This window comes from Mustela nigripes, chromosome 2, assembly GCF_022355385.1.
Source record: "Mustela nigripes isolate SB6536 chromosome 2, MUSNIG.SB6536, whole genome shotgun sequence".
Classification (NCBI taxonomy): domain Eukaryota; kingdom Metazoa; phylum Chordata; class Mammalia; order Carnivora; family Mustelidae; genus Mustela; species Mustela nigripes.
Genome location: NC_081558.1, coordinates 217,060,519 through 217,082,382, shown reverse-complemented (window position 1 = coordinate 217,082,382; position 21,864 = coordinate 217,060,519). Strand labels below are relative to the sequence as shown.

At 63.3% G+C, this 21,864-nt stretch overlaps 1 protein-coding gene across 2 annotated transcripts in view; it reads right to left on the bottom strand.

Annotated features, from left to right (window-relative positions):
- The window catches only part of PDXK (pyridoxal kinase), a 35,114-nt gene extending 17,658 nt beyond the window's left edge, over positions 1–17,456 (bottom strand). The window contains exons 1-6 of one of the 2 annotated variants that reach the window (XM_059392458.1): positions 17,160–17,456; positions 6,316–6,370; positions 2,299–2,403; positions 1,765–1,848; positions 784–830; positions 21–106 (exon numbers count right to left, since the gene is read on the bottom strand). In XM_059392458.1, the coding sequence (XP_059248441.1) occupies positions 21–106; positions 784–830; positions 1,765–1,848; positions 2,299–2,403; positions 6,316–6,370; positions 17,160–17,246 (464 nt within the window). In that variant the 5' untranslated portion in view covers positions 17,247–17,456. The remainder of the gene's footprint in view (positions 1–20; positions 107–783; positions 831–1,764; positions 1,849–2,298; positions 2,404–6,315; positions 6,371–17,159) is intronic. The other variant, XM_059392457.1, reaches the window with a different exon arrangement.
- Positions 17,457–21,864: the final 4,408 nt, after the last annotated feature.

The following is a 21,864-nucleotide window of genomic DNA, read 5'->3' as shown; positions in this document are numbered from 1 at the left end:
AGTGGCTCTGGGTTACTCACTCAGCCTCGAACTGGTTGGGGGTTATGATGTCTGCGAGCGGCACGACCTTCTCCTTGTAAACCGGAAGGAGGTCCTCGGGCACGTACTGAAGGGGCAGGCGACAAGGCACACAGGCTGATGCACCCAGGAGGGAGCGGGACCAGAGCGTGTTTGCAGAGGAGCCCCCGGTCCTGGTGGGGGCCCACGACAGGGGTGCACAACGGGCTGACCCCTGCTGCCCCTCCCAGCCCAGGTGTCTCGGGGGCCACAGGCTGATTCTTGCCCGCGGGAATCCGCCTTCCTCCCTGGATGGCACCCCCGCCCCTACCCCCTGCCACCGCTCTACATGACACTGAGGGTCGGAAGCCACGGCTGGTCTGCTGTCACACGGTTGGGGGAAGGTATAAAAAGTAGTACTAAGAACACGTATGACACACGGAAGTTATAGGAAATTCAAATTCCAGTGTCCACATGTGAGCTTCTGCTGGGAGATGGCCGTGTCTGTTCCTTTGCAAAATGTGGCTTTTTCTTGAAAATTTTACTTTTAAGTCATCTCTACACCCAACATGGGGCTCGAACTCACGACCCTGAGATCAAGGGCCGTACACGCCCCCAGCTGAGCCTGCCGGAGGCCAGCGGCTTTCTCATGCGGCGGGGACGTAGGGCCGCAGAGATCTGCTCTCTAGTCCTTCACGGGAAACCCCGTCCGCCCACCCCTGCTTCGGGCAGGACGACTCGGCCGCGTGCAGGGCCCGGGGTGGCCCCAGGCGTGCGAGGACTAACCATGGAGCCTTGGCCGTTCCATTCGTCGCCCATCACCGGGTCGCACACTGTGGAGACACAGAGGGCATCCGTCAGCAGAACAGCTTACCCGGAGGATGAGGGCCCTCACGTTCCCTTCCGTGTGCAATTTCACGTATGCAGCCGACAGCCCGGAGCGCACGGCCTCTTTCCTTCGCTCGCCCTGTCACCGGGCACCGTGTGTTTGGTCGTCCCAGACGAACGCGTGCTCGGGTTTGTCTGACTCTCACTGTGCCTTTTCCGAGACGGGACGTGGAGCAGCACCCCACTCGTCTGCACCCGCATGCCGGAAAGGCCCCGTCTCCGTGACGGAACTGACAAGACGAGAAAGGTGTTGCACGGTGTGGGCCCCCCAAACCCGGCTCCTGCTCCCCTGGACACATCCCCACGTCAGGGCACTGGATGCCCTCCCAGATACAGGAAGTGTCCCACACATGGCAGGACCCTGCAGAGCCTGGGCTGTGCTTGTCTGAATGCCAGGGCGGGAGAGCGGCCCAGATCGTCCACGTCCCTTGCAGCAGAGGCCTCTGGTTGGCGGACACCCTAGGAGCTGGTGTGGCGGCCTGGGGCTAGGGACTGGCCGGCTGGCATGTGCCTCAGCCTCGCCCCATGTCCACCCTCACGAGACAGACCCACCGGGACACCCATACCCTCTGCTGTCCTCTCTAGGCCTGACAGTGGCTACATGCACCCCAACCACGTCCGGCCCCTCCAGCCCTCACGCGCGGACAGATTAGTGCCCATCTGTCACCCACTTCCCACAACTGTCCCCACACAGACGAAGACGTTCTGAACCCTTTCCAGAGCCCCGAAGGCACGCGCCCCTGCACGCCCAGCACGTTCCGAGCTTACAGGCCGGGGGAGGCGGACAGGAAAGGAGGGGCGCCAGGAGGAGGCCGAGCCCCCGTCCAAGGGCCGCAGGTGCGTCCCGCGGGTTAGAGGAGGTGCCGGCCCAGCACGTACCGTACACCAGCTTGGAGTTCTGCTTCTTCAGCTCCCGCACAATGTCCACCACCGAGGCCAGGAAAGACTTGTCCCTCGTGTAACCTTTGGGAGGGAAACCCGGGCCACGCAGAACAGAAGGGTCACGTCAACCGCCTGGGACCGAGGCAACAGAGCACCCTCAAAACCGTTCTGCTTCACGGAACGGCAAGCGGGGCTCAGACCAACAAGTGTCCCAACGTCTGCGGTCCCTAAGGGGACACCGGGCATTTCCCCGAAGAAAAGCCAAGGGCTACATGAATGGAACAGGCCAAGAGTGAGAGGTGGACAGGAACATGCCCCTGTCGCGTTTCCCGAATTCGAGAATAAGCATGTCGCACCTAATGACGCCGGTAAATGGAAACAGGTCCTTCACCGTAAACTTGACTAAGGAACCAATGCGGGGCTGGGGGGCAGGACGCGACAGACCTGGCGTCTGCACCCCGCCCTCCCCAACACCCTGCGGTCCTGCTGCGGGGGACCGGCAGTCACCAGGACGGCGGACCGGGGACTCACCTGTGAGCACGTAGTCATACTTGTTCACGCCGTTCAGCTGCAGACCCTCGTAGAGCTCGTGGAGCTCATCAGAGTTCAGCACTTGACCCTTCCAGTGTGCGTAGCCTGTGGGGACAGAGCGACATTTAGCCCTTTTACTGAGTCGCGGGAGGTCCCCTAGCAAACTGCCAGGTCTGGGGATGGTCTCGGGGGGCCCCAAGCATACTGTGGCTATCCTTAACCCCTAGGAATGTCTCTCCAACCCTTGAGCTCCCAAAGCCTCCCTCCTCCAAAGCACATCACCCTCTCTCCCCCCAGTGGGGTCTCTGAGACTGGCAGCACCAGCAACCTTGCGGGGGTGGGGGGGGCGGTGTGTGCCATCTGAAATGCAGATTCTCAGGCCTGGGCCCCGCCAGTGAGCCCGTGTTTGCGGGGAGGCTGGCACTCGGGTTTAGGAAGGCCCCGGCTGATCCTTACCCACAGCAAACGTGAGAAACCTGGACCCAGAGGAGGAGCCACCAAAGCAGGCCCCAGGAGCCCCATCTGGCCTCCAGGCTGAGTGAGTTTTTGTGTTTTCACGTGGTTGGGGGAGAAAAAATAATTTAGACTTCTGAGAATTTCGTGAAACTCCGCTTTCAATGTGTGTTTGTAAACCTCCAGTTCTGCCGGGCCTCCGAGCCCCATCCCTTACACGCGGTCTCCGGCTGCTTTCACGGGGTGAGGGCACCGAAGGGGCCAAGCCTGGTTACTCACCCCCGTGCCAGCCCTACTCCCCAAAACCTGCTCACCCAGGACCGAGCTTCCCTGGCCTCAAGCCATGGCCAGTTCTTTTCCTTTTTTTTAAGATTTTATGTATTTGACAGAAAGCGAGCACACAAGCAGGGGGAGGGGCAGAGGCAGAGGGAGAAGCAGGCTCCCCGCTGAGCAGGGAGCCCAGTGCAGGGCTGGACCCCAGGACCTCAAGATAACCACCTGAGCTGAAGGCAGACGCTTCACCGATGGAAACCCAGGCGCCCCCGGGAGCACCACTCGGAAGAGCCGTGCCCCGTAAACCCATGCCCATCAACAAACGGACACAGGAGGCAAGTGCGGTCCGCCCCCACCGGGATGGACTGTCACCAACCACACACAGGAGTGATGCACAGGCACACACGACCACGAGGGCGAGCCTGGAAGACATGCAGCTCAGCAGAAGACGCCACTTAAGGTCGGCTGTCATGTGATCGTTTCTCTGGAATCTTCAGAGCCGCAGATGGAGGTGAGCAGTCTAGCGCCCAGGAGGAGGGCCAGGGGGAGGTTGGGGAGCTGCTGTGCTGCGGGTTCCAGCGGGGCAGGGAAGACGCCCCCCCCGTGGGTGTGCGGGCAACCTGCAGTGCCACGCTTCACCACGTGAACCCGCTTGACGGCACAGAAATATGCTAAGAAAGAGGCTGTTTACAAACACTGGGATTTGTGCCTGGGAGAGTGGGCGGGTGGCAGCTTGCGGCGTACGTGGGGACAGAGCCGCTGGCAGCGCCTCTCCACCGGCCGGACCCTGGGACACAAGCAGTGTGGGCGGCCGTGTTCACAGGCCTCGGCAGTGACCAGGAGCTCTCTGGGGCCCCATGTGTGAGCCACAGACCTGCTTGTCGAGCAGGGAGCCGACGGCACAGGGTGATGTCCCGGCCGGTCATGCACGGGGCGAGCCGAGCACCGAGTGCACAGTAGGACTGACGGTGGAGAGGGCACCACAGCGAGGCCCGCCGGACAGCGGGAGCAGCGCGGTGCTGGGCTAGGACACTTGTGGACGGGGATGGGTGGTGCGGTGACTCCCCCGGGACACAGTACCTGCTCGCCGGGAGTGCCTCGGTTCTCCTTACAGAGAGGCAACGGGGAGCCTGAGAGGTGTGGTAGGTGAAGCATGGTTGTGGTCGTGGTTGCGGCTCAGATCATGATCTCAAGGTCCTGAGATTGAGTCCCGCATTGGGCTCTGTGCTCAGTGGGGGGTCTGCTTGGGATTCTCTCCCTCCCTCTGCCTCTGCTCACTCTCAACTTAATAAAATCTTCTTTAAAAAAATTTTTAAAAATTTAAATAAAAAGGTAAAATGGGAGCACCCAGGGGGTTCGGTCAGTTGAGAATCCAACTCTTGATTTCAGCTCAGGTCATGGTCTGGGTTGGGAGCTCGGACTCCGGGCTGGGCTCTGTGCGCAGCAGGGAGTCTGCTTGTCACTCGCTCTGCCCCTCCCCTGCTCAGCTCTCCCTCACATGCATACATAAAATCTTCAAAAAAATAAGGAGCGCCTGGATGCTCTGTGGGTTGAGCCTCTGCCTTCAGCTCGGGTCATGATCTCAGGGTCCTGGGATCGAGTCCCACATCGAGCTCTCTGCTCGGCAGGGAGCCTGCTTCCCCCTCTCTCTCTGCCTGCCTCTCTGCCTGCTTGTGATCTCTGTCGAATAAATAAATAAAATCTTAAAAAAAAAAAAAAACAAGATCCTCTCTCCTCGCCTGCTGCCCCGCCCCCGACTCTGCACACACCCCTTCATCGTCTTTTAACGAAGAGAGAGAGAGAGAAGGGGAGGGGTACAAAGGACCCGCAATATTTCCGGGTCCGAAGCCTCGGGCTGAACCCCTGGGACTTGGGATCCAGCTGCAGAGACCACCCTGTCGAGTCCAAGCTGGGGGTGCTTCGGGTCCCTGCTGCCCGGGAGCTGCCCGACAGGTCCCCTCACCAGGCGGGTCTGCCCAGCACCTGGAGGCCGGAGTGGGGGCCCTGCCACAAGCCCCTGCACCTGCGGGTCCACGCACTCGGGGTCTGTCTTTCACCCCCCTTCTTGGGTGGGGCAGAGGCCCCTCGTGATGGTCAGTCCAGCCCCGAGGAGGTTCTGGGAGCCCACGAGGCAGCGCGCTACCGAAGGCCCCAGAAACCCCTCCCGCACCCGGGCATCTGGGCAGAAGCGGCAGAGTCTTGGCTTCTACCGAACTGAGGCTAATTATGGTGCCGTGCGATGTTCAGCAACGAATTTAATTCCAGCACCGAGGGGCTCAGCCAGTCTGGCTCCTTTAGACAGAAAGGCAGGTGGTTAAACACCAGGAGAGCCTGTGGGACCCGGGGAAGTTATTTCACAGCACTCGGAATGCGCGGCAAAGCGAGTTAGGGAAGGGCTTTGTGCGAGAACTTTCTTCTGAGTCCCAAACATCTTCCCCTCCGTCCACAGCTCACGGCACCCCGGCCCTTCTGCGAGAAACTGCACCAGGAGCGGCACAGCCCATCTTTCCTGGCGTGTGGGCCGGGCCGAGGCACCCACCCGCATACCGGTAGGCACTCTGCCAGCCTGAATCTAGAAGGTTCTTGCTGCAGGTTCCATCTGGGTTCAGAGTCACTGCAGGAGGGGCGATGCTGGGATGTTTCCAGGAGGGCAGTGGCCTCACGCCCCCGCCTCTACGGCACCGTGGGGTCACACGGCAGGTGGCCCCTGGGGCCATGGGGTCAGCCGATGAAGGAGCGGGCTCAGGAACCTTGTCCCCACGACCCGGGGCCTCTCCAAGGGCGGTGTCCCTCACGTGTCCTTGCGTTAGCAGTTCTGTTTCAAAGCCTCTGTGCACAGGAGTCGCTGTGCCCCCTGCGCTCAGACAGGTGGCACCACACGAGTTCCCAAGGTGCTGATTTCAAACAGAGAAAATCTGGATCCGCTCCATACCCCCCAGGGGCACGTGCATACATGGGGTCCTGCTCAGGGCCTGCGGTGGCATCCAGAAGAGGGCTCGGCCCTGCAGCTAGAACAGGTCTCCATCTCACAGAGGAGACCGGGGTGCCAGGAGGCTCCCCCAACCTGCCCTGGGGCAGTCAGCTTCAAGCAGCCAGGCCAAGACTCAAATGTGGCACCTGCACCCAAGGCCAGGCTACACCCCAGCCCCCTGCACCCCGCATGTGCTGGGTGGCCCCCCCACTCCAGCTCCTGACCGTCAGGCGAGGGGTGGGGTCCCCAGATTTCTCATGGCCCTTTCCTGTGTCCCCCTCTCCCCACTTTCGGTGACTCTCAGGCCAACAGCGCCTTACCTGTGTGGTTGGAAAATTGGACGGAGTTCAGCGCATCAACCTCGAATCCCAAAACCTACAAGACAAAAAAGGACCGGCTGTGAGAGAGCCAGGGTGCTGGGAGCAGGCAGGAGGCTCCCTGGAGCTGGGTTCAACACGTGGACTTGGGGGCCATGTGTGTTGGCCAGGGGCCGCAGCCAGGAGTACGCGGGGCACCACCACTTGGAGCGCTCAGTCTCTGGAAATCCTGCAGAGTAAAAATTCCCGAAAAGTGCGCGACAGCGTGGCGTCCGTCTCCAGACGCGGCAAGAGGGCTGTGAGGTCCTCTTTGTTTCAGGGATGTGGATTTGAGGTCACCGCGCCTCTCGGGGGGCAGTGCCCAGGGCTCCCCACTGCACAGCACAGCTGGCTGCTCCGTCCCCAGGAGCCCAGCTCTCACGGGCAGGGCCACCCGCTGCGAGGGGGCACCTCGGGGCCAGGGGCCGGCCGCGTGCCCACGACACAGGGGGCAGGTGACCGCACACAGGCTCCAGGTGCCACGGAGTGAGAAAGGAAGTTTGTACAAAGCAAAAGCTCCTTCTTCAACCAAGGGGAAGAAAGGTCACGTCCAAAGCGGCCTAGATGCCTCCCCAAGCCACTGTGGGGCTGGCGAAGCGGCCAGGCCAGGGCGATCTTCCCTGGGGCTCACGCTTCCCGTTTCTGCGCATGCAACAGGCAGGCACGGACTCGCTCAGGGAACAAGACGCAGGCACGAGCCACACTGTCCTCTGTGGGGCCCGTCCCACAGCCCACAGCCCACAGCCATCAGCGCGGGTGGGTGTCGGGACATGGCTCGGCCCAGCCCTCGGCCGTCGTGCGTCGTGTCCTATGCCGGCCCCGTGACCTCCTGCGCCTGGCCTTCTGGCTGACCGTGGCTGGCATCGCTGCTGAAGACCCCGGCCCAGGGCCCTGCTGCACGGACCCCGACCGCTCTCGGGGCAGCCCTGCGTCCCTCCTTGTCCCTCCGCAGAGCCAGCTCCTGAGGAAGTCTTGCCCGGTGCGGCACAAAGGCCTCTGGGGCTCGCGGTGAGGGTAAAGCCCCGAGGTGAGGCCCCGACACCCAGGACGGAACCGAAGCCTAACGAGCGTGAGTAGCGCACCAGGGCCCGGCCATGACCTCCAGACCCGTGGGAACCAGGCAGGCCCCCAGCGGGACCTGGGGTGGGGCCCCGGGTCCATCGGCACGGGGAGCCTCGCTCGGGTCTTCCTTCTCCCCCCACCCCGGTGTGGGGGTGTCAGGCTCACACTCGGGCTCCAACCACAACCTGTCTGGGGGCCACTTCATGCCCAAACAGGCTCACAGCCAGCCCTGACCTTGGAGCCACGTGACCCCACGTCAGGACAGCTGTTTAATTCGGATTCTGCTTCTGTTCAGAGCGGGCCAGGGCCCTGGCGCCAGCACTGTGGGAGGACCCACAGCCGGGACAGGGACGGACCTCACCAGGCCAGAGCAGGAAAACCACGCCCCCCTCCGCGGGGACGAGTGTGGCACAAGCGTCTTGCCTGGAAACCCAGAGGCACGCGCTTACCCAGCAGCGGCACCTGTCTCCCCGTCTCTGCCTGCTTCCCGTCACCCCCGCCGGGTCCTGCCCGGGCCAACAACGTGACCTCTCCAAGTCTCTGTATCACCCTTTCCTGGGGAAGCACAGCCTTCCTCGACCCTCTCTGTCCCTGCGCACAGCTCCCTCGGGGGTGGCACAACGCCTGAGCCAGCGGCCTGTACCTGCCTGCACGAGGCCACGGAGGGGCGGGGCCTGTCAGCCTGGAAGGATCCTGCTCCCCCCAAGCAGTGCTCCCGGCTACATCACACCCACCCCCCTGCGGCCCCAGGGCTCCTCCGCCAAGCCGGCCCCCAGCCCTCCAGAACCCAGTGCAGCACCCCCCCTGCCCCCTCCCACCCTGGCTGGGTCTCAGTTCATGTTTAGGGCCAAGGGCGCCCATAGACTGCCGGAGTCCCCGACCATACAAGCCACACACAGGCAGAGGGACCCCGGGGAGGCACCAAGAGAAGGGCCAAGGCAGCCACCCTGAGGGAATGTGTGCCATCCAAGCCCCCTGACCCCAGCGGCTGATGGTGGGGACGGAGGTAACCCCCGGGAAGGCGGCCCGGGAACGTTAACACCCCCGTGAACTGAGTGCGCGGGTTCATCGGGTTCACGGGCCCGCTGACCTTTGGATTTTCTCCCTCTCCAACCCCAGAAAAACAAGAACAAAGGAGCCTTTTATGACACTGGTCCACAAGGACAGGACGGGGGACCCAGTGGGTGAGAGATTTCCACAAATCTGGAGACGCACAGATACTCCACGGGGACCTCAGCTCCCGCAGAGGGCCGCATGGGGTGGGTGGGCGTGCCGTGGGATGCGGCGGCCGAGGAGACAGCGGGGCGGTGCACAGATGAAGGAGACAGACTGGAGGGTCTGGGGGAGACACACGGAGAGGAGACCCCACGGGCTGCGGGTGGCCGGTCTCTGGCCGTCCCCTCTCTCTCCTGCACACCAGGGACTTCCTGGCCTCTTCCCCTACTCACCCAACACCGCCCGCCCGCCTCCAGGCCTCCCCCGAACCTTCAGAGACGGGCTGCACTGCTCTGGTGCTCTGGAGCGGCCTCGGGCAGCCGCGGGGGCGAGGGGACGTCTGGGTGCTGCTCCCACTCCCGCTGCCCGGGAAGGATCCACGGTCAAGCTCCCCCTGTGCTCGCCCACCGAGCCACACACCTGTGACCTGGGTCTACCGTGCGCCTCTCTGAAATATGTAAGCATTTTAGCGGGTGTTACCAGAACTCGAAGAAAGAAAATATGACCCAGGGGCCCCGTGAAACTCCACAGTTGACACTGGCCCTTGGCCAGAGTGCCCGCTCGACAAGCAGCCTCCCGGCCTGCCGGCGCGGCTTCAGATCCCACAGAATTCTCATCACGGCGACAGACACAGCTCTGAACTGGCCACGACACAAATCCCGAGAACCTACCAACTACCCGCTCACTGCTGCCCGCTGTGCAGATAATTAATCTCCTGAAGCCAAAACACGATGGGAGAATGAAGTCCCTACTTCACGCTTCAGGACCAGGGCCTGCTTTTCCACGTCAAGAGTAGCACCAGACACGGCTTCTTACTCAGTGCACATGCTGTGCCCAGGGCATGTACCACTGCAGGTATGCCACTGCGCAGGCGCGGGCCGACCACGGAGCAAGGACAGTCCAGGGGGCGTGCACCCATGCAGAGCCCGTCCTCACATGCTCCTGGAGGCCGGCGCCCCTCTTGGCTTCCCGCGCAGCTGCTTAGGGAAGGTGGCAGGTGTGGCCGCGCTCGGAAGGCAGGTTTCCCGCACTTTCTGAGAGCAGGCGGCCCTTGGATACTGGGTGGAAGCCGGTGCGGCCGAAAGCGAGGGGCACCCTATGCTTCCCACAAGCTCGTGCAGCTCAATGAGGCTCAGACAAGCGGCCTGCACGAGGGCCAGTGGTTTTTCCGGGAAACATCCTCCACGGGTTTCCAGAGTTAGCGGAAACAGGCCCCCATGGAAGCCGTCTGTGAAAGGGAAGCGGTGACCGTGAGGTCAGGACAGCGGGGGACAGTGGTCCCCGGTTAACACCTAGTAAATCCTCTCACTCAGGTCCCCACTCCGGGGCTGGACCTCACTGCACCTGCCACCTCTCCTGCAGCCCCTGCGGAGCCAGATACGGGTCGATACTTGGTCCAGGAGTCCGGGCCGTGTCTGGACACCCTGGGAGCCCCTGGGTCCCCCCACCCCCTGGCCACGCTCCCCACCTGCTCTGTGTGCGGCCCACACCCAAATTCCAGCCCTGGACAAACTTCACGTGAGTCTTGTTTGGTGGGAGGAGTCCCTTGTGCCCCATGGGCTCTGCAGAGGGACAGGACCAACCCCCCACTGCTCCGGGACAGCCCTGCCTGTGTGCGTGTTCTGTGCGAGTCACATGGTTCCAAAGTGGGCCTGAGAGCCCACGGCCCCTGGGGACACCCAGCACAGGTGCATGTGAGTGCAGGTGGCACCTCGGACGGGGGTCTGTGGCCCCAGCGAGGTCACCCAGGTAAGGCCACCCTCCCTGCAGGCGCGAGGCAGAAGGGCAGAGGGGTGAGAGGTCCCAGCGCCAGCCGCCTCGGGGCAGGTGCTGAGCAGAGCAGCTGTGTGAGGCCGTCTGGTGTGGGACTGTTGCAAAGGCCGGAGTGACAGAACCCACAGGAGTTACATGAGTAACGAATGTAACACCCGCCCAACCACAGCCCTCCCTATGACTTCACCGCCTCTCACCACGAGCGCCACTCCCTGGCCTAGTGGCTGGACTAGGGCAGGATCCCACATAACGCAGGCCACAGCGGCCACACCTCTTCCACCCACACAGACCGTGTGCGGTCACCATGGCAACGGGCACACGCACTGGAACCAGCCGCCACCCCTCACTTTTTATAACCTCTACCAGCACACCAGCAGCACGCAATCAAAAGATGCAAAAGACCCTTTGAGAAAGAGAAAGAGAAAGCCTGGCCACAGGAGAGGGACCCCCGCACCCCCAGAGTCCCCTCCTCCCAGCACTGCCCAGCTGGTGGCCACCAGCCCCCATGGGAGGCCAGAAGCCCTGGCCTTCCCGCGTCCACCATCCCGTGTGCCTCGGGACGACGGCTGGCGTGGCCAAAGCACATGGCCTGGGCTCCACCAGCAAACCCGCTCCCATCTCAGAAAAACCCTGGGGGCCTCGGCCAAGCAGACCCCACAACAAAGCCCGCTCCCTCATCACGCAGCTGCAGAAAGCTGGCGGCTCCTGGACCACAGAACCACGGCCACGCTGCGGTGGCAAGCATCTCAGGCTCAAGCAAGCCACTGAGGTTCTCGGCCAGCCCCAACTGGAGGCATTTCTGGAGAGGTGCCAGGGCTGGGCACCCGCAGAAGGGCCCCTCCACCTGCCAGAGGCTGGGGGTGCGGCCGTGTGCATGGAAGCAGCCCATGTCCTGCTTAGAGAAGGCCGAGGGGCTCCCCCCTCCCATGCCTCCAGTGAGCTCTCCATGTGCAGGGGTGGGGGGGCGGGACATCTGCAGTGACTCCTCGGGGGAGGGGGCTTTCACATGCTCCCTCGCGGCCGTGCAGCCACCAGCAGTGAGCAAGGACAGCTGGGGTGCCCGCAGGACACCAAGCCCCACGTCCTGACCCGCACAGGGGCCACGCTGTGCCCAGATGCAGAGCCGGGGCCCTTCCTGAGGGCGGCTGCACATCGGGGGGGCCCTGGGCGGGTGACGCACGCTCTCCGCGGCCGGAGCCCCCTCTGTGCTGCAGCTTCAACCCACTCTGCTGACAGCCAACAAGACACGGTCATTAACGCAGCAGCTCGTGGGCGGGGGTGCGGAGCACTCCCAGCCGCGGAAGAGGGAGGCTCTGGAAAATTCCAGCGCGGCTCCCCCACCCTGCCCAGACCACCCCGGTCCCTCTGCGGGAGGGGGTCATTGTCTTCAAGAATCCTCTCTACGGCTTGTTTTGCAAGATCTGTTGCCGCTGCTGCAGGAAGTCAGAAATAGGAAAGAAGGGAGGCCAGAGTGTCACGTGACCACGGGCCCCCGTCGGGGTCGGCCTTGGGACTGAGAGCCCGGGCCCGGCCCACACCCTGGGACTACTGGGCCTGGCGGTTCGGCTCGACCCTGGTCCACTGTCCTCCGACAGGCGCTCCTGCTGGAAACCGTCCTGCAGCCGGCCCTCAGTCCCGTGGCCATCCCTGCCCATGTGCGTGCACCCCTCCGCCTCGGCCATCACAGCCCTGGACCCCCGAGACCCCTGCCCTGCTCCCAGCACACCCCGCGCCCCGATTTCCGGACTCCCCGCGCTCGCGGCCAGGACCACGGCCCCCTGCCAGGCCCCGCACACCGTCCCTGTGCCAGCGGTTGGCTTCTGCTGGGGGCCGGGCTGCGCTACAAATCCCCAGGTCGGGGGGCCTCACCCTGAGTTCCCAGCAGCACCCTGGGTCTGGACAGGGAATAGGGCAGCTGCTCTGGGAGGGCAGCAGGAGAGGCACTGCCCCCTGGCCAGCCACGGGATGCTATATGGGGCTGTCTCCTTGCCTCCTGAAACCCCGTCACTGGTTCTGTTCCTCGGTGTCACTTGTCCACACCGCTGTGTGCTCACAACCGGCTGGTTCTAGGTCGGCGTCCCGCATCAGCGTACCCCGGGGACGACCAAGCCCACGAGCCACAAAGCCCACGGCCCCTGCGTCATGTAAGCTCCTGTGCACGGACGTACCCGCCCTGCCCAGACGGCGTGGACCGCGCTACCCCAGACCCCATGAGGCCCGGTCACTCAAACAGAAGCCAGAGCCCCACTCGGAGCACAGCACACACGCACGCCCACTACTCATCACACACACGCGCACACACGCCCACACACTCATCACATGTGGGCACACGCACACATGCACACAGACACGGTGAGGAAAAGATCAGAAAATGGGACCAATTGCGTTCTGGCTTCCTCCATGACAAACAAAGAGGGGGAACAGAAACCTCAGTCCCAAACCGAGAAGCCGGTTAGGGGATCAAGAAATTGATGGGGGCGCCTGGGTGGCTCAGTGGGTTAAGCCGCTGCCTTCGGCTCAGGTCATGATCTCAGGGTCCTGGGATCGAGTCCCGCATCGGGCTCTCTGCTCAGCAGGGAGCCTGCTTCCCTCTCTCTCTCTCTGCCTGCCTCTCCATCTACTTGTGATTTCTCTCTGTCAAATAAATAAATAAAATCTTAAAAAAAAAAAAAAAAAAAAAAAAAAAGAAATTGAGCAATTCTGGACCTTCCTGGAGGAACCGCAAAGTGACTCAGGCTGCCGACACACACACATTCCGATCAGCCGGGACCTGCGGAGGCTGGGGAGGCTGGGAAACGGGAATCACCACAGGAGGGTGAAGCACGCAGGGCTATGTGTCCTGGGGCACGAGGAAACATTCCAGAACATGCCTGGACCTGCTCCAGACCCAGCACGCCGCCTCCGAGGAAGTGGATGTCCATGCCGGGCAGGAGGCTGCTGCGCTCCCTCATGTCAGCGGTCTGGCACCGCTGGCCACTCCGCGCATCACCGGGAACAACGTCAGGGCGAAAACCCCGTCTTTTTAAGGATGACCTTCTTCCGGAATCTTCCAAGTGCGGTTCTGCTGCAGAAGGCCCTTCTAGCCTCGGGATGCTTGGGAAAAGAACGGAAAGATCTGCCTCTCAGCAAGGTCCCATGGAGGCTCCAGGGGATCCTGAAGGTGAAACGCTGTCCCCACACCGTCACGAAGACCCAGACACGGGATTCAATGGGCATGAGGCGAAGGCGCACCTCAGATACTCTGAGCTACTGGAGGGGACGCTCCAAGGCTGCGCCTCTCCGCTGTGAGCCCGCAGCGACATCGCCACCGCAGCACAGAGGTCATCCCCGACCAAGGCACGGAAGGCCCCTCCCCCGGAGCCCCCGGAGCCCTCCGCAGGCGTGCCGTCCCGCCACCACCAGGACTTCAGCTTCTGGCCCCCAGCAGGGTGAGAGAATCTCTGTGGTTTTAATGCCGCCATCTGCAGCGCTGGAGAGAGTGGCCCCAGGACACTGACACGACCCCAACCCCCACAGGTCTGCTGTACCCTCACCGCTATAGCCCAGGAGCAGGTGGTGTGGCTACCTGGGGGGTTCTGGGCGCTCCCCTCTCCCCGGGGGGTGCCGCTGACACACAGGCAGCCGGCTCAGAGGGATGGCACCTCCCGGCTCGGGGGAGCTTCCAGTGTCCAATTCCCGAGAGGAGGCCGTCCCACTGGCCTCTGGTGCCAGAGGCTCGCTTCATCTCCTGTCCCCCATCCCCCCTACCGCTCTCTCCAGGCCCCAGGATCGAAGGCCGGAGCAGCAGGAAGGCCGAGCCATGCACAGAGAGGCGTCCCCCAAGCCCTAGACTTGTCAGCCGCCTCTCCACCACCAGGGCCATGCGGGCCGCGAGCCCGCCCTTCCTGTCCTCACTCTGCAAACATGGCATCACCCACCCGACCCTCTCATTTCTCTGTTGCTGGTCTCTAGAACATACTTTGGACTCAGCCCAAAAGCCAAACTCAAAACCAGGGTCAAGGTTCTGCTCCTCTCTCTTTGGTCTGACCCCTTTCTCTGCCCAGGGAGGGTGGCTGCTCACGGGCCGTGCCTGAGGTGGCGAGCGGTGTGCTTTGGGGTTAGGGTTAGGGTTAGGGTGGGAAAGGCTCGGCCCGCGGTACCCAGTCCCTGAGCCTGAGATCCCGAGACAAAGGGACAGCGGGCCAGTCCCCACAGGGGCTTCTCCAGAGCCCGGCTTCTGCTGCCCCTCCTAAGTTCTCTTCCCACACTCAGCTGCGTGCACAAGCATGCCTTTGTCTAGTTCTACGGATCGATGACCCTGAGAATGTACCCCGCACTGAGCACAACTCTGGGTGCTCAGGGATGCCTCCCCCCCGACCCCCTGCTGGAAAGTGCAAGTGTGGGGGCCCCAAGCCTATCCCAGGCCCTGTCCAGCCCAGCCCATCCTGTGCTGAGGCTACTCTGAGGTCAGTCGGCGGCCATCCCCACCCTCTCCCTACTTGGCTCTGCTCCAGCGGTAACCAGACTGGGGGGGGTGCAGGGGGGGTAGCAAAACGCCCGTAAGGGTTTGATCCTCCCAGAGCTAAGGAACACAGGCCAAAGCAAGCACTTGCAGGCCGACAGGAAATCGCAGTGTGCGTGCAGTGAACTAAGAAACTTCTGGAAATTGTTCTTTTTATGGGCCGAACGTGTTCCCCAAATTCCTATGCTGAAACCCTGGTCTTCAGCAATTCAGAATGTAACTGTGTCTGGAGACAGAATCTTTAAAGCGGTACTTAAAGCAGAACGGGGTCATCAGGGTCGCGGCAGTGCACTCTGACCCACGTCCCCAGGTGAGGAGACAGACGCGCACAGAGGAACCAGGTGACCCCACCATCCACATGCAGACGCCGCTCGGGGATGGCAGCCGTGGTGAAACCTCCAGAACTGAGGCCACAGACGCTACAGCTTGAGCCGCCCGAACACACGGACACTGCCCTGTCTGGGGTCCAGCTCAGCGGGGAGCATGTTTGGAGGACCACCATCCCTGGCGTTCCCCTCCTCAGCCCTCTCCATCTCCCAATACTGTATCTTATTTCGGTAATCAGCAGGAAGAGGAGGAAATTAGGGCAAAAGACACACACAGGTAAGAACTGAAAAGCCAACCCACATCCCCTCCTGGTAGAGGTCGCGGCCTCCAGGAGATGGCGCAGGCAAACTTGTGTGCCAACCCTGTCCGGTCCTCCTGCATGCGCCCCGGGCACGCTGGCCCACCTCATTCAGTAGCCAGCACCTCCAAGGGATGTTCACATGCCCCAACTCTTCGGGCCCTAAAACCACCCAGGAGCAGGCATTCATGCCCATTCTACAGATGAAGCAACTGAGCTCAGAGTGGAAGAGCGCCTCCTGCCTTCGGAGACCCCAGCCATATGCCTCCTGGGCCTCACCACCCTAGAAGGAAGTGCTGGGATGGGTCATCTCAGAAGCAGAGCCCCTCCAGCCCCCCGGCAGGTGGGAAGGAGGTAACAGGACCACCACGCTCGCCCCAGCCTATGTCCCACGGCCCTGGCACACGGGCGAGGATGCCGGGCAGGCGAGAAACCCCAGGTAAGAACCGCAGCTCTGACCCTAAGAGGCGCCTCGCTGTGGAAGTTCAGAACACAGGCCTGGAAGGAATAAGGGCGCCATTATGGGGGTGCCCAGGTGAGCCGAGGAGGGGAACGGTTTGCCCGGTGCAGGGAGAAACAACGGAGTGTGTGTGGCTGGACAGTGAGGAGGGACTAGGCACAGGGCACAGGGAAGCCAGCAGGGGCCCCGCACACCTCTGCCAAGGGCAGCTCCCATGACTCCTTGGCCAAGAAGAGAGAGGACTGCTCCTCTGACAGGGACAGCAGGCTGACGCTGTTCTCAAGAGCCCTTCCTGGCCCCGCCTTTGGGGGGGGGGGGGGGTGCTGCTGCACAGACCCTGCACCTTTGTCCCAAGCACAGGACCGCCCCAGGGAGTGTGTCCACACCATCCACCCAGAAGCAGAGCTCCCCCTTCTCCAAGGACTGAGGGGCACGCAGGGGCCCAGCCACACTTGCTTCTTGCCCTGGGGTTGCCCTGGTGAGCACAAGAGGCCAAGGCGCGCAGTCCAGGAGAGCCACGACCTTGCTGTGACCACCCAGCACTCCTGCTGGGCAAACAGGCAGGGGCGTGCCCCTACCCTGGTACTGCCTCTGGGCTGGCATGAAACCCCACGGCATCCAGGCCTCCTCCTGCCCCTCGCCTGGCCACCCACCCTTGGGGCTGCAGCACGAAGCAGTGGGCTCCTGGCCTGGGAGACCCCCCAAGGACAAGCCCGAGCGGCGGGAGTAAGCCTAGCAGGAAGTCGAGGCTCTACAACATTTGAGAAGCGGCTTCGGAAGCCCAAGGGCAGGGGCCCGGTTCTGCGTCCGGGTCTCCGCGGCGGCGACACCTGCCGGGAGGCCTTCGCAGCCCCGCCCGCCGCCCCGGACCACGTCCCGGAAGAGTCCCCGGAGGTGGGACCCACCGCGGCCGGCGGGAGCCGGACTCCACCAGCTGGCTCGGCGTCCCCGGCGGGTGCGCGGCCAGCCCCCGCCCTCCCCGCGTCCCGCGCCCCCGCCCGGGGCAGGGTCAGGAGGCCGCCCCCCCCCCCGCCCCGTCCCCGGGGAGCCGCAGCCGGCGGGGGCGCGGGCGGCCACTGCGCCACGGCTCCCGCGGGGCCCGACGCTGGGCGGAGGAGCGCGGGCCGGGCGGCCGGGCCAAGGTCGGGGGCTCGGGGTCCGGCGGCGCCTACCTGCAGCGGGAACGTGGCCGCCCGGTTGCCCACGTAGCCGCGGACGACGTGGCTCTGGATGGAGAGCACCCGGCACTCCGCCTCCATGCCGGGCCCGCCGCGGCCGCGCGCGTGTCCGCCGCCCGCGGGGCTCGGCTCGGCTCGGCTCGGGGCAGGCGCTGGACTCGGGGCAGGCGCTCGGCTCGGGGCAGGCGCTGGACTCGGAGCAGGCGCTCGGCTCGGCGCGGGCCGCCTCCGTGACCTCAGCGCGGGCCGCCTCCGTGACCTCAGCGCGGCCGGGAGGCGCGGGTCCCGCTCGGCGCGGGGGCGGGCGGAGCGGGCGGAGCGGGCGGAGGGGCGGGGCTTCCTCGGTCCCCGCCCCCGCCGTGCGCCCCGCCCCGCCCCCTGCGCGCGCCCCTCCTCCCCGTGCGCCCGCCCGCCCCCGCCCCCACCCCCCCTGCGCCGCGCCCGGGCGCCGTCCTCCCCGCCACCACGCCGCCCCTCGGGGAAGCCCCGGCCGGCGCCCGCCCTGCTCTCCCGGGGCGCCCGTCTGGGGGCCGCCCCTCACCCCCGCAGCGGCCTGGCGGCGAACCTCTCCGCGGTGCCAGGTCACCCTTGGGGACCCCCAGCCGCGGGCACGTGGCCGACCCTCCCGTGGCAGGACGCCGGGGCAGGCCACGCACGCACCCCCGCGCGCCCCGTCTCTGCCTTCGGAGCCCGCCGCTGCGAGTCCCTTCCCGCTGCCCGCGGTCACTACCCGTCCTTCGCCTCCCACGCCCACCTCCGCAGGCCCGGGGCGTGCCCTGCCCCCCATCCCGTGAGGCTCCCGCGCTGCCCCCGGGGGCTTCACGCTATAGGACTGGGTGATGGGGGTCCTTGGAACCCGTCTGTCCTGGGGGCAAGACCGATGCGGGCGGCAGGCGCTGGCCCAGGCGGGAAGGAGAGCAGGGCCTCAGGGTCCAGCTTCTCGAGAGCAGGGACATCCTGACTAATGCTAACGGTGACATGGAGCGCCTACTGTGTGCTAAGCCCACGGCCCCATGAACATGTTTAAGCTCCCCAAGGGCCGACTTCCCAGAGGAGGAAGCAGGAAGAGAAACCCGGCCCTGGGGCCTGCCGGGACCAGACGTGCCAGCCGCTGTCCTCACCGCCTGCTCTCCGTCCTCTCCCTGAGTTCAGCCACCCTTGGCTCTCAGGACGCCTCCTGACTCTCTGCCACAGACCTCACCCCTCCCCACCTTGATCTCTCACCTCCCACCCCTCTGCTTTTCTGGACAAACCTCCTGAGCACCACCCCCCACCTTCAGCCCAGGTAAACCCAGAGCACTTAGGGGGGAAGAGGCTGACAGGCCTCCGGGACCCCAGGCTCTAGTACGCTTCTCCTTGACAGAGGGCCCAGGTTGAGGTCAAAACCCTGGGCATGACATTTTGGTGAGTTCGCTTTTCACTTGGCTTTGGAAAGGTCCTCACTCCCAGGGCACCCATGGACATCAGGCTAGTCACGGGAGAGTCCCCTGGAGAAGCTGGGAAACCGAGTCTGGCCCCAGGGGCACCTTTCCAGCTGCAGGTGCTTCGGAGATCACTCAGGTGGGGCAGATAAGGGAATGTCGGTATTTCGTGAGCACAGTTCCTGCTAGTGATTTGTCCTCAAACAAACCTCTTTCCTGGGGACAGATAGTGCAGACCTTGCGAAACCCCAGTCTGCTGAAAAGATCCTCAGTGTCCAGGCCAGCCAGGTGATAGGTGGGGCGTCTCACCACTGTGTCGGGGTGGGGGAGGGGTGCTGAGCCCCACCCCCACTCCCACCCCGTCCTTCCAAGGCAGACCTGCCCTTCCTGGGAGAGGACACAGAGCCTGTCCTGGAGGCTTGCTCTGAGCTGATTAGGAAGAGGCAGCTGATTGCCAGGTCCCCTGGGGGAGAGGGTGGCGGGAGAGGCAAGTGGGTGGGCTCCAGGAGGTTCCCAGAAAGTGGTTCACCGAGAAAGAACAGAAAGAATCTGTGGCTGAGCCTGCTGTGTTTGGGGCCCCCCAGACCCAGGTATGTGTGCACCTCTGTGCCATGATTATTAGTCCTTCAGAAGAGTACCCCTGGGGCTGGAACCGCACTTGGGCCTGGGTCCCCCCCCCCCCCCCCCCCGCCAACGCCACAGGGGATTGTGACCTGGGAAAAGGCTGGTTGAGCCCATCCCCAGAGTGTATTACCTTCTACTGGAGGTGACCTTCACGGACAGGCTGCCTGTTACGGGTTAACTGTATTACCCCAATTCACATGTCCTAGTCCCGAACCCCAGTACCCGCGGGGTGTGACCTTATTTAGAAACAGGGCCTTCCGCAGATGTAATCAAGTTACAGTGCAGTCCTTATGGTGGGCCCTAAGTCCAGCACGACTAGTGTCCTTATGAAGTAGGGAGCACACTCTCCTCCGCAGCCCCCAGAAGGAACCAGCCCTGTTCACACCCTGGTCTTGGGTCTCTGGCCTCCCGAGCTGGGAGAGAATCCGTTTCTGCTGCTGAAGCCGCCCGGGTCCCTTGGCCATCAAGCTTGGCCCCCTAATGGTCCCAGGCGTTGGCACCAGTCCCGAAGAAGCAGACAGCCATGGAAGGACAAGCCGGCCGGGCTCAGCTCACATCGTGTGTCCCAGATTTTCTGCGGCCTTCCCAGTGTCCAATGTCGTGTCCTACCAGCAGACCGTGAATATGGACTTCAGCCCCAGGAAAAGTCATCACCGTCCCCAGGCTCCTCTGGGCCAGGGCGCTGCCTCTGACGTCAGCTGCAAGGGATAGGAGAGACTTAACCGCTATAATCACTATTATATTGTCTGTTGTATCCCCCAGAATCCTATGCTGAAGCCGTACCCGCCAGAGTGATGGTTTCTGGAGCTGGGCTCTGTGAGGTCATGAAGGTCGAGGGACATTAAGGGGCGGCGTCTGACTTGGGAGGTTTGGGTCCTTAGAAGTGCAGCAGCAGAGGGGGGTCCCTGCGTGCAAGCTCAGGACAGGCCCGTGGGCACGCCGTGAGCAGGAGGGGACACCTGTACGCTGGGAAGCGAGCTCTCTCTGGGGCCAAATCCGCCCAAGTCCAAGGGGAACCTTCGACTTCCAGCGCGCGGAACTGGGAGAATTGAGCCTCTGTCGTTGGAGCAGCCCGGCCTGTGGGATTTTTGTCCCAAGCTAAGGTAGTCACTGCCAACATCCTTCTCCCTGGTGGGCCAGGCGGTTCTTCGATGCCCCTGCCTCTACGGTCAGACCCCGGCACCTCGCAGACCACCGTGTCCCGAGCATACGACCAAGGTGCGCACACCGACAGTGTCTTTCCCAGCACCAGCTTTATCCATTCCTCAAGGTCAACGTGCTGATGAGGCAGGGTCAGGATTCCAAACTCAGCGACATCTCCCCCACGTGTTGACCTTGGCTTCTTACGGGTCACACACAGCACAGCACGAGACGGGCCACATGGCACTTTAGGCAGGACAGGACGTAGACGCGAACAACTCCCACGCGACGTCAGTCTGTGAGTGCGCCGTGAGACAAGGTCTCCGTCCGTCCGGGTCACCTCCTGGCGCTTACTGCTCTTATGTCCCAGCAGGGAGGGATCTCCGTTCCTCTCGGAGATCAGTCTGGCAGTGCCCCGGACTGCCCCGGGCAGCAGCTGCCGTTTGAAGAGGTCAGACACGCAGGGGTCAGGGTCTGAGAAGTCTGACGGTTTGCCGTGAAATCCTCCCTTTGTAGAGGGCTGGCATCAGTCCCGGGCCCTGCGGACCTCCTCTGCTTCTGCTGGTCGTTGCTTCCGGCTGTGGTCGGCCGGGGCTGGGCTACCGCAGGACCCCCGAGAGCTCACCTCATGGCTGGACGCACGCCCCTGCTTGATGAGACAGACTCCGTGGTGCTTTCTAAAATGTCATTGCACTAGGTGCTCTCTGTCCTGCGGGTGGGTCTTGTTCTTGGCTGAGAGGTGGTCCGAGGTAGGATTTCGTTCTTACTCACACGGTGAGGTCAGCAGGTTGGGAGATGCTGCCATTGAAAAGATAGTCTGCCACTCGAGGTTTCCAAGAGGTCAGGGCGCCCACGCCACACAGGGCCACATGGGCAAGCACCAGGTGGGTTGGAAAGGGGGGTGCACAGGCAAGAGACTTTATTGGGGTTTCAAGGAGAGGGGCAAGGCAAGGCTAGTGGGATGGACATCGATTGGTTTGAATACCTGTGGCAGGCTCTGGGGTCCAGGGCTATCTCTGGTTGTCTGGTCCCCGAGCAGAGCCATGGCAGGAGAAGGGGCGTGGGATGTGGGTCTGGGCTGCTTCCATTGCATGGCAAAGGCCCATTTGCTGTCTCTGAGGGTTGGCTGGCCCCGAGACGGACAGTCTCTCCACAGCCAGCCAGGCCCAGATCCCGGGGCTCGGGAAATACAGAAAATAGGGCAACGCAGGTCATGTAGCAGGGTGAGCTCTGGACACTGGGGTCACACTGGCCCAGCGGATTCCAGCCCCTCATGGCCGTGGGCATCTTGGGAGTCAGTGTCCCCCATTTCTTCCAGTGTAGACGACACCTGGGTGGGGCACCAGCCAGCGTTCCTGGGAGTCTCTTCCTCATGATTTATCAGGATTCCCTGGTCTGTGGGAACCGAGCTGGTGGAAAGGTTCAGTCTCTGATGACCGCTGGACTCCAAGCCGCCATTATCGTGGGGTGAACACTCTAGCTTGAAATCCTCCCGTATTTACAAGCGGCTCCAT